We start from the raw sequence: 12,469 nt of genomic DNA on the forward strand, positions 1-12,469 counted from the left end.
CTAGGTTCCCCTTGCCTTGTTTTGTTGATCACTGCTCACGGAGAGAAGGCTGTTGGTCATCATTTCTGCAGGTCCTTTCACTTGGAATACTTGCTGATCTCCAGTAGTTGTTGGTTCAGCGTTTTGGACTTCCAATATAAATAAAGTTTTCTGTGCATATTTTTTTTAAAAGATATATGGTATTTCTTATCTTCACATGGGAAAATTTAAACATTTAAACATTCCCCAACGTGGCTGTCCACTTAATATTATATCCTGGGTATTTTCCATCCTGGTGGTCACATGAGGTCACCTTTGATTCATACTCCCCCATTTTAAGATTTCCCAAAACCCCTACCCCGTTCCACAGAGATACCCTCGTGCTGAGCTATGCTGTTGAACTCCCAGGCTCCCAGTACATGAGATGCCATGGGGAATCAGCTTCTGACCCAAAGGGCTACTTCTTAAATCATGCCCCCCTTTCACCCTCATCCACCAATGCAGCTGGATGGATATGACCTCCTTGATCTGCTACTTGTACCTCCAACACCAACACCCACCACCAATGATGCGGCCCCACCCACCAGGAAGACCCCTTCATTCCCTTAGGGTGAATTCTGCACTAGCCCACCCCCCAACCCAGGCTGCCGAGGATATTTCATATCCCTGAACCTCTGTGGGGGTCTGAGGTGGGAAAATTTCATGCCTTGCCATGTACAAAAGTGGCCCTTCTCAGCCCCACCCTGTGCAACCCACCCAAGCAAGCACATGCACTGGGAGAAGCTCAGGTTCAAACCCTAGCTCCTCACATCCAAGATATCCTATTGCACTTAACAATTTTGGTCACTTTGATATTTTCAACTTTTTGTTATAAGACAACAGGGCCGAAACCACAGATCTTTGTAGATATTAATGATTGTTTCTGTGGGCTAACTTCCCAGAAGCAGAGTGACTAGAGAAAAAGGCATTTCCATTTCTGAGGGTCTTTATACAAAGTAATAAAACTGACTGTAAGATACGGCCTAGAGCTCCATAGCACATAAGGGAACCTGTTTCCCAGCACCTTGCCGATACAAGTATCATGATCTTCTTTTAAATATGTGGTGATTACAAGGGCACCTGGGTGGCTTAGTTGTTAAGTGTCTGCCTTTGGCTCAGGTCATGATCCCAGGGTCCTGGGATCAAGCCCCACATGGGGCTCCTTGCTCAGCGGGGAGCCTGCTTCTCCCTCTCCCACTCCCCCTGCTTGTGTTTCCTCTCTCGCTGTGTCTCTCTCTGTCAAATAAATAAATAAAAATCTTTGAAAACTAAAAATAAATAAACAAATATTTGGTGATTACGAAAGAAAAAAGGTAGCTCAGGGCTACATAAATTGTAATTATTTATTGTGACATTAAACATCTTTCATATGTGTAGATAATTATTTCTTCTTTTGCAAATTTAGCTTTCGTGCACTTTGCCCATTCTTTTTTTTTTTAATTGTTAATTTCATTAAATCTTTTTTATAAGATTTTATTTATTTACTTGACAGAGATCACAAGTAGGCAGATCCGGGGGCTGGATCCCAGGACCCTGAGATCTTGACCTGAGCTGAAGGCAGAGGTGTAACCCACTGAGCCATCCAGGTGCCCCAATTTTCTAGTGAGGCTGTTGACTTCTCTGACTGAATGATAGAAACATTAAAGATCTCTCCTTTCATTTGTTTGACAAATATTTGAGCACCTAATACACCAGGAAATGTTCTAGACACTGGCCATATAGCAGCGAACAAAACAGATTAAATCACTGCCTTCCTGTATCTTACATTCCAATAGGCAGAGACAGAAAATAGGGTTATAAACAAATATAGCAAGATGATGTGAGAGGAGCTGTCTGGGGTAGTAGCAAAGAAGGGACTCAAAGTCAGAAAAGGTCTTTGATGTGGCATTTACACTAGGACTGGCATGGGAAGAATACACGAGAGCATCTTCTTATTCGAAGAGCATTTTAGACAAAGGGAACAACAAGGGCAAAGGGCCTGAGGCAGGAATAAACAGGAATAAGGGCCAGAGAGCAGTAAGAGTTGAGGGAGGTACACAGAGGGCAGATCACATATGATCTCATAGGTCAGAGTAAGAAAATGGGTTTTTTTCCAAGTGCAAAGGGAACTCAATGGAGGAATGCAGGGAAATTAAAGAACAGATACAGGTTTTAAACAGTTTCTCCAAATTCTATGAGAAATATGGATTATAGGGAGGCCAAAAATATGCTATATACACCAGGGTATAGTATTCAGCCATAAGAAGGAAGGAAATCCTGCTATTTGCAACAACATGGGTGGACATTGAGAGCATTATCCTAAGTGAGATAAGTCAGACAGGGAAAGACAAATACCGTATGACATTCTTGCATGTGGAATCGTAAGACGCCTCCCTTACATAGCATAGAGAATGTAGTCAGTGGTCGTGTAATAATACTGTACAGTGACAGATGGTAGCTACACTTGCAAGGAGCAGCACAGAAGTGCAGACTGGTCCCATCACTACGTAGTACCGCTGAAACTGATGTAATACAGAGTGTCAACTGCGCGTCAATAACAATAAAGAAGCCTACTTTCTAGTCTATTCCATTGGCTTCTACAATGATTTTTATGCCAGTACTGTATTGTTTTGATGACTATAGTTCTGTGGTACAGTTTGAAACCAGATGGTGTGATGCCTCCGGCTTTGTTCCTTCTCAGGAGTGCTTTGGCTATTCGGTCTCTTTGGTGGTTCCAGAGGAATTTTAAGATTGTTTATTCTGTTTCTGTGATAAAAATACCACCGGAGGGGCACCTGGGTGGCTCAGTGGGTTAAGCATCTGCCTTAGGCTCAGGTCATGATCTCGGACTCCTGGGATCAAGCCCCACATCCGGTTCAGGACAGGGGGAGTCTGCCCCTCCCCTGATCATGCTCTTTCTCTCTGTCAGATAAAAAAATAGAATCTTAAAAAAAAAAAAAATACCACGGGAATTGTGATAGGAATTGCAATGAAGCATCTTCCTTATTGCCCTTCTTGGGCTGCCCCTACTTCACATTGTAAGATCAGAAGCCCCAGCTGTAAATACTCAAAAGTCTATCGGGAGCCGAGAGCATCCTTGAGTATCCCTGTCTCCAGATCTGCCTGGCCCCCCACAGCTGCTGGGAGTGTTGGCTGCTTACAGCTGGCAGCTACAGCCTTCTCTGGAGTAGTGCCCTCCTCAGCCAAGTATCTACAAGGACTCAGCCAAGGGATCCACCTCCCCAAAGGGAGTCACACCTCCACTCTGTGCGATATGCCACGGTCCATGAACAGTCAATATGGGCCGCAAAGGGCCAAATCCCTTGCCTCAAGGCAGAACTGAGTCAGGATGTAATTCATACTCCAGAGTTGCCCTACAGATCTGGTTAGCCTCCACCTGAAATGGTATCTTTGCTCAACTAGTCTCTGCTTCCTACATGCCCTGACAGGTCTCTCCTATAACTGCTCCCTTGGTGACACACTGGCCTCCAAGCCCCTGTCTCCCATCTTTTTTTTTTTTTTTTTTTTTAAGGAAACCAAGCTAAGATGCATCTCTTCCAAGGTCAAAACAAGAGTCCTAGGCTTGATAGGAACAAGAACAACAACAATGATAATAATAATCAAAGCACTCCAGATCGTTCCAACCTGTGGCCAAGAGAAGAAGGTAATAAATACGATGGAGTCATCCGCCTCCACAAGTTCCCCAGGGGATGTTTAATGCAATATTATCAGTGCTGGCATATTCTCCCTCCTTTTTCTCTCTCTTGTCCCAATGGCCACACTGTCATCTATAGGAAACACTTGCAATACAGGACACACCCTTTTACTACACAGATATTTCAGTAGGTATTTAATGACAGGAAATGATCATAAATATTGTCCAAAAATGGGTTGGAATATGGAATTCCCTGCACTGCCAGAAGTCCTGGTCTGTGGCTGCCTTCCTTCTCTGTCATATATTCTTTTTTTTTTAAGATTTTATTTATTTATTTGACAGACAGAGATCACAAGTAGGCAGACAGGCAGAGAGAGAAAGGAAGGGAAGCAGGTTCCCTGCTGAGCAGAGAGCTCAATGCGGGGCTTGATCCCAGGATCCTGGGATCATGACCTGAGCCAAAGGCAGAGGCTTTAACCCACTGAGCCACCCAGGCGCCCCAACTGTCATATATTCTTGCTCCATTTTTCATCTGCTATGGTAAGAACCACCCCGGTGAGGCTGCATGCTTGCTAATTATCAAGATGTCTTATTCCTGCCATGTTACTTTGAGTGAATGGGGCACATGGACCCTCTGTGATCTCGCTGAAAGAGTTCTGATCCTGCACTGATGAGTGGGTGAGAGCATTCAGGGCATGGGAGTGATTCTCCTAATGCAGAACACACAGGAATTGGAGGAAGCAAGATGAGTTCTCCGGAAACCTACAGTCGAGCTGGGCAACAAGACTAACCACCAAGGAATAGCCATTAACAATGTAAGGCAACTAGAATTCAGTGCCAAAGTGTGACGTTATAACACGCATACACAGAGAGGGTTTCAGAGACCAGGGAAGAGATGAGAGCTGGAATAGCCAGAGAAGGCTTCCCATAGAAACTCCAGCAATGGATCATGAAGGAAGATGAACGAATAAGCTACTCATGGTATAGATTCAAGTGAAGCATATTTAGACCGCTCTAGCCTCATTTACCCCTGAACCAATAATCCACCCTTACTAATAAAATTCTGAGCAGTCCATGACATGAGACTTGATACAAGGTCTGGGTACAAGGGTGGATGCCGTGTGAAGAGGATGTTACCAGGAGTCCTCAGAGTCCCAGTCCTGGCAGAACCACTGATGGACTGGGACAGTAGGACACTGAGGGCCAGTGGCAAAGAGGAACCTGCTTCATTCCCTACAGCAACTGTAAATGAGCTTTGAGACTAACGTGAGCTCAGAGTTGCCGTGAAATCCCACAGGGTTTGTTTTTATCCTCTCAGATGTGTAGAGAGATGGGATAATGAGCCCCTGCTGAAGTGTGTTCTCCCGGACAAGCCCGGCTGTTCCTAGGAGCCCGGAGGCTGTCCCAGTTGCTGACACGTGATTCAGGGACAACCTTTGTGTGCACTGCATCCCTATCTCAAAAACCATCCCAAAGCATTTTAAATATCTCGCTGGTTTGCTTCATAAGAAGAAACCTAGACTCCATCAGCTACATTCACCTATTGGAGCGATCTCAGCTGCCTACTGCAAAATGCTTAAATGACCTAGATTAGTTTGATTCTGGACTGGAGATGAACCCAACTGAATTATCCCACCAGGTAATTAAGGTGTAATTATGACCTCAGGAATGTTGAGAGGGGGCTAGCTCTGAAGTAAGGTGCATACGAGCTAGGGCAGGTGAAACTGGGCGGAGAATCTGGCCATTGTCATTGGAACCCGTCATCTAATGGGACCATGTTCAGATATAGCTGTAATCTCTTTGGGTTTATGTGTCACTGGATAAATTTTAGAAAATATATTCCACCTATGAGTGATATCATATGTCACTAGTCTTTCTCTGGCTGACTTATTTCACTTAGCATAGTGCTCTCTAGCTCCAACCACGTCATTATAAATGGAAAGATTTCATTCTTTTTATGGCTGTGTAATATTGCCTTGTATGTATGTAGCACATCTTCTTTTATCATAGAGGAGGAAAAGAGAGAGGCAAATCAAGAAACAGACTGTTGGGCGCCTGGGTGGCTCAGTTGGTTGGGCACCTGCCTTCAGCTCAGGTCATGATCCCGGAGTCCTGGGATTGAGTCCCCATCGGCCTCCCAGCTCCATGGGGAGTCTGCTTCTCCCTCTGACCTTCTCCCCTCTCATGCTCTCTCTCACTCTCTCTCTCTCTCTCAAATAAATAAATAAAAATCTTAAAAAAAAAACAGACTGTTAACTATAGAGAAGACCAATGGTTAGCAGAAGAGAGGTGCATGGGGGGATGGGTGAAAAAAGGTGATGGGGGTTTAGGAGTACACTTCTGGTGAGGAGCATCGGGTGTTTTATGGAAGTGTGAAAGGACTATATTGTATATCTGAAAATAATATTACATTGTATGTCAAGTAACTATAATTTAAATAAAAACTTAAATATATATGGGGCAGGGATGGGATACTCGACTGCAAAGCTTAGACCCAAGACTTCACTGTAAATTACTATACTACCTGTGATTACACTGAAGGTGGGACTAATCATATGTACTAGAGCTCTGGCTTTGGAATAAAACAGAGTCGGGTTAGAATCTGGGCTTTTTCAGGGTGCCCCCCTAGTTCAGTGGGTAGAGCATATGACTCTTGGTCTAGGGGTCATGAATTCAAGCCCCATGTTGCATGTAGAGATAATTTTTTTAAGATTTTATTTATTTACTTGTCATAGAGAGAGAGAGAAAAAGCCCAAGCAGGGGAAGCAGCAAGCAAAGGGAAAAGCAAACTCCCCATGGAGCAAGGAGTCTGACATGGGAATTGATCCCAGGACCCTGGGATCATAACCTGAGCCAAAGGCAGACACTTAACCAACTGAGCTATCCAGGTACTCCAGATTCTTTTTTTTTTTTTTTAAGTAATTTCTAGGGATGTCTTAACCCAAAAAGAAGGAGGAAGAAAAGACACAGACCACCAAAAAACTCCAAAGTCAAACTTAGTCCTCTTTCCTCATGAACTTGAGTGTATGTCTAATAGTCTTAGAAGTACTATGAGTTTAAAAATTGAGCCTTGGGTCTGCAGAAAAAATTATTTTCTTCCCCTAAAAGGATAGCATCATGTGAAGCAAAGACCACAGAATTTGAAGTTAAAAAGTCTCAGATTCAAATGTTGCTTCTGTTTCTTCCTAGATGTCTGTCAAATTGGGCAGCCTCCTTAATATCTCCAAGCCTCTTTGTTCATCTATAAAATAGTCATGACTGTACCCAACTTTCAGGGCTGCTGGAAGAATTAGAATCAGAGTATGAGATAGGCCTAACATGTGTGCAGGACTAACCCAGCTTGGCTGTATCTCTACCCCGGTGATCTGGGCCACCTACTCCCCCATCATGTTCATTGAACAGTCTTGTCTCAGAATCAGAGGGAACCCAACCACTTCCCCCACGTGATGGAGAGAAAATGGTCTATGACAATTTCAGAATTAGGGGGTGAGAAAGATGTTGAAATTAGCCAAGCTGTCTCATGATTTGAAAGCAAGAAGGATCTGATAACCCAAAGAACTGCAGGGAGATTCCTTCGATTCCATGAATCATAAAGATGTGCTTAAGTGTAAGAAGGCAGCAAAACAAATTCATAGCAAAGTGCACAGAATTTGCCATCAAACAATTATCATTCAGAACCCAGCTCTTCCACTTATTAAAGTGGGTCACCTTAAACAAATTCATCTCCCAGAAGTTCAAATTCCTCACCAGTAAAGAAAAATAAATAGATAAGCTAACAGCCCTCAAAGGGCTGTTTCTAGGATACAATAAGATAATTTTTTCAAAGTTTCAACATCTTTTAGTGGAATGGATAAGTAAATGTGCTGTAAGCATACCAAGGAAGACCATATCAAAACCAGAAATAACAAACTAGATGTAGCTACATGACATGGACAAATCACAAAAATATGGTATATGTGGAGAAAGAAAAAATATATAAGTTTTATAGCACAAGACCCTGTATGTAAAATTAAAACCACATCAAAATCACTGTATTTTTTTAAAGGCACACATATTTTTAAATCAATATGAAAGGACTAAGCATGGGAGGACATATATTTTGCATGCATTAGACTGGATACCTATGAGGAATGGGGGAAGGATTGGGCATGGAAAGAAAAGGAAGCAAAAAGAATAAAGTGAAAAAGCCTTGCATCAGTAATGATGAGTTATCAGGACCTGGCAAGTATGATTAACTCAATTTCAGACCTAAGATCCCGTAAGTAACAAATCACTTGAAATAGTGCCTGCATATTTTATTTACTCAGTAATTTGTAGGTAAAGAGTATGCACATTCTAGTATAGATATTAGGAAAGTCCTTTCAAAAGCTTCATTTAACCAACCCATACACCTAGACCTATTATAAATCATGCTTTGTGAGAGACAAAAGAACTTTAATGATCATATAACCTAGCCCTGCCATTCTGCTGAACAGAAAATAAAACCCAAGGAGGGGAAGTGAATTTTAAAGGTGACTCAGCTAGCTGGTGTGTCCTAGAGGGGACAACCACAGAGCTTGACTCATCCCCAGAACTAGCTGCTACAGTCAGGTGGGTGCGGGGGAGAGCTTCAGGAAACCACATTTTATCTGATAAGTCAGTGTCTCTCTTTCACTGGTGACCTCTAATTTGAGCCAGAGGAGGGTCCCAAGATTAAAATGGTAAAGATTAGGGGTGCATGGCTGGCTCAGTCAGAAGAGCATGAGATTCTTGATCTCGGGATCATGAGTTCGAGCCCCATACTGGGTGTAGAAATTGCTTAAAATAAAAATAAATAAGTAAACTTTTAAAAAATAATAAATAAAATAAAGTGGCAAAGATTAAACTAGAAAGACTTTTTGTTTTTTATTATTACTGACATATAATTGATACATAACATTGTGTAAATTTAAACTGTACAATGTGTTGGTTTGATACATTTATACATTACTGTATGTAGAGTGTTAGCTAGCACTTCTACCACCTCCCACAATTATTAAGTCCTCTTTGTGGTGAGAACAATTAAGAACCGTCTCTTAGCAACTTTGAAGTTTGCAACATACTGTTGTTGACTATAATACAATGTTTATGACACAGGGTTGTTGACAATAATCACTGGGCTGTACCTTAGATCTCTGGAACTCATATCTGCCAATTACAAGTTCGTACCCTTAAACATCTTTTTAATATCATCTGACTAAGCAGTTTTTGGACACATGTGACTGATTATATAATAAGAAAAAAGCACATCAGTGGGTAATATGAGGGGACAGTCAGTATAAAGAGCAGATTCATCATCTTCCAGCTTCTGAAAGCCTTTTATGAGAAGAAGGAATTACATTGGCTATGAGGGAAGTGTCTGGAAGGGGTAAAACTAAAGCCAACGTGTGGAAGATAAAGAGAGCTCATACAGATCCAAAATAAGAGTTATCAGGCAGAACTGTCCACAGATGGATGCTCATTGAGCAATTGGAGATCAAGCAGAGGACATGAATCCCATAGGGATTACAACACCTGCTGACTAGGTTCTTCCCAAATCTGAGTTTATGTGTCTCTTGTCTACACAGAAATTTCCAAATACGTACCAGAATTAATTTGAAGCAGAAGCACCAGCTCAGGGCTCAGCTCCAAAAAATGCAGAAGAACATAGATGCCCAAGGAGAACAAGCCAGGTACAAGATTTCCCCAAAACGAGCTCTATAAATTGGCCCAGAAATATAAAGCTAACTTCTACCATAGAAAGAATCTGTCCTTCCATTCTGGCATTTTGTGGTTCTTGTTGTTCATCCTCATCTTCAGATCAGTTGTCCATATTGAATCCATGACCGAGAATAATCTCACCACAGTAACAGAGTTCATTCTCATGGGCTTCACGGATGACCGCATGTTAGAGATTCCCCTCTTCCTAATGTTTCTCATCTTCTATATCATCACCCTTCTGGGGAATGTGGGAATGATCATTCTGATCCAAGTGGATATCCAACTCCACACCCCCATGTACTTCTTCCTGAGCCATCTCTCCCAGCTGGATGCCTGCTATGCCTCGGTGGTCACTCCTCAGATCCTGGCCACATTGGCCACTGGCAAGACGGTCATCTCCTTTGGCCAATGTGTTACCCAGTTCTTTTTCTTCACCACCTGTGCCGGCACAGAGTGTTTCCTGCTGGCAGTGATGGCCTATGACCGCTATGTTGCTATTAGCAACCCACTGCTCTACACTGTAGCCATGAACCCCAGAATCTGCTGGAGTTTGGTGGTGGGAGCCTATATCTGCGCGATGTCAGGGGCCATCCTGCGTACCACATGCACCTTCACCCTCTCCTTCTGTGACCACAATCAGATCAACTTCTTCTTCTGTGACCTCCCACCCCTACTAAAACTCAGCTGCAGTGACACGACAAACACTGAAATTGTCATTGTCTTCTTTGGCAACTTTGTGATCTTGGCCAATGCCTTGGTCATTCTGATATCCTACTTGTTCATCATCAAGGCCATTCTGAAGGTGAAGTTTCCAGGTGGCAAGGCCAAGACTCTCTCTACATGTGCCTCCCACCTCACTGCTGTGGCCCTTTTCTTTGGGACTCTCATCTTCATGTATCTGCGGAGTGGCTCAGGCAAGTCCTTGGAGGAAGACAAGGTCGTGTCTGTCTTCTACACTGTTGTCATCCCTATGCTAAACCCTCTGATCTATAGCCTAAGAAACGAGGATGTGAAAGCAGCCTTCAGAAAGATCACTGGTAAACTCCAGGTGTTCCAGAGTGTGTAGATATAAGTGACAAGACCTCTCCTCTTGGTCTATTTTCTTCCCATATCAATAGATCCTCAGAGGTACAAACACTATACACAAATCAGACCCACAAATAGAAGGTAGATGGGTATCAGAGAGCAGATAAAAAAAAAACCTGCAAATATGGTAAAACTCATTTCCAGCAATCTCATGGTGCTTTTTTTCTCCTCCCCCTCTCCTACTTCCAGTCCATTTCTTAGTGCACAACAGCCTTATGATACTGTCTGATATCTTAACTTACATAATTTCAGGGCTCCAGGCGATTTTGAGTTTATCTCATCCCCCCTTCCTTCTTTGTAACCATGCTTGAGATTCCATCTTTTCCTTCTCATTTTTTGCTTCCATTAATACTGCCTTTTTCTGTGTCAAAGGTTCTATTTGGGGATTCCAGTAATCAGTGCTAATAGTCTTTTTTTTTTTTTTTTAATACATGAGTAACTGGTCACCTCAGTAAGCTGGGAGTGCTGTATAAGACAAAACTGAGTCTCCCATTGGCCAAAGGAAAGGAGTGTTTGACAAACAGGCCTTCCTCTTCACTGTCCTACTCTTGTGATACCCCCTTGGGGATCTTTCCTTCTTGCTCATGCCACAAAGATGATATTTTCAAACTGCCTTCTCACTTGACGATTTCCTGGCTTTGTTGTTCCCGCTGTGTAATATTCCTCTCATACCTCCAAGATGAACTAAGCCACTTTACCTTTGACTCCTCAAAGGCCAACTGCTTAGTTTCTGAAGGACATGATACATTGCTTCTCCTCCCCACTCACACTGCCTGCTTTGTGAACAGTCCCTTCTTACCAAGCATCCCAGTTTCAGGAACTGCAGAGGCAGAGAACAAAGGCAGGTATAAGGTAACATTAAACCATGCATTATCTTCTCTGGGAGAAAGTTTTTAGAGAAAGGAAAGTAACTAATTCCTGCTTGAGACTGAAAAACCCTTCAGGGCAGAGTCTGTTTTCCTTGTTGGGGAACTCAATCCAAGTTCAGAATCTGGACCAGATGAACTCTTTTGATAATTGCTTCTGAACAGATTTTTAGGGCACATGCATGATCTCATTTGAGCCTCAGGGAAACGCTGCAAGGCAAAAAAAGAAGACAGGGTTGAATAGAATATTCCCATTTTGCAGTTAAGAAAGTGCTTTCTCATAGGCCCTTTGGACCTTTGCTCAGAGTCCCTTTGTTCAGAGTATACAGCTGTAGACAATGAATGGCTTTCAGACTCAGGGTTGTAACTGAGTCCCAATTCTACCACTAATTCACTGTGAAATCTACAGTAAATGGCTTCATTTCTCAGATCCTAATTTTCTCCAGATCTAAAACAAATATAACAACTCCTAATTCAAGAGCATATTATAAAAAATTATATGAGGTGAGGGGTTCCTGGCTGGTTCTGTCAGAAGAGCATGCAACTCTTAATCTTGGGGTTGTAACTTTCAGTCAACAGGGGGCTCAAAATAAATAAATGAGGAGATGAATAAGAAACCTCCCAGCACAGGGGTGGCTGGATGTCTCAGTCAGTTAAACATCTGACTCTTGATTTTGCCTCAGGTCGTGGTCTCAGGGTCATGAGATCCAGCCCCATGTCAGGCTCCACACTCAACAGAGAGTCTGCTAGAGACTCTCTCTCCTTCTCCCTCTGCCCCCTCACCCCTCCAACCCACTCTCCCACTCTTTCTCTCTCTCTCTCTAAAATAAATAAATCTTTTCCAAGAAAGAGAGGAAGGAAGGAAGGAAGGAAGGAAGGAAGGAAGGAAGGAAGCTCCTAACACAAATCCTTTGTTCCATATATATTGTTCTCTTCCCTGCCCTTTCCCTCACTTTCACCGTGGGCCTTGCCACAATTCTGTCACCATTAGCAAAAATGAAATAAATTACAAACAAGTGACAATGAAAGACAGTGAACCGAGGAAAATGAATAACTCAATCCTTTTCTCTCAAGAAATTTTTTAAAAATGGGGTTTAGTTGGGGTGGGGGTGCACCTTCTATCTGCATCCCACATGGTCAAGGATAA

General features: G+C 42.7%; 1 protein-coding gene across 1 annotated transcript; it reads left to right on the forward strand.

Annotated features, from left to right (window-relative positions):
- Positions 1–9,491: 9,491 nt before the first annotated feature.
- Positions 9,492–10,436, forward strand: LOC111150286 (olfactory receptor 9I1-like). Its single transcript, XM_022507734.1, has one exon. The coding sequence runs from the start codon at positions 9,492–9,494 to the stop codon at positions 10,434–10,436; it is 945 nt and encodes a 314-aa protein (XP_022363442.1).
- The last annotated feature ends 2,033 nt before the right edge of the window (positions 10,437–12,469 follow it).

The sequence above is a fragment of the Enhydra lutris genome, unplaced genomic scaffold (assembly GCF_002288905.1).
Source record: "Enhydra lutris kenyoni isolate GAN:26980312 unplaced genomic scaffold, ASM228890v2 scaffoldscaffold22, whole genome shotgun sequence".
Classification (NCBI taxonomy): Eukaryota; Metazoa; Chordata; class Mammalia; order Carnivora; family Mustelidae; genus Enhydra; species Enhydra lutris.

Coding starts and splice junctions, on each gene's coding strand:
- LOC111150286 (XM_022507734.1), top strand. CDS start 9,492: ATGACCGAGAATAATCTCACCACAGTAACAGAGTTCATTCTCATGGGC.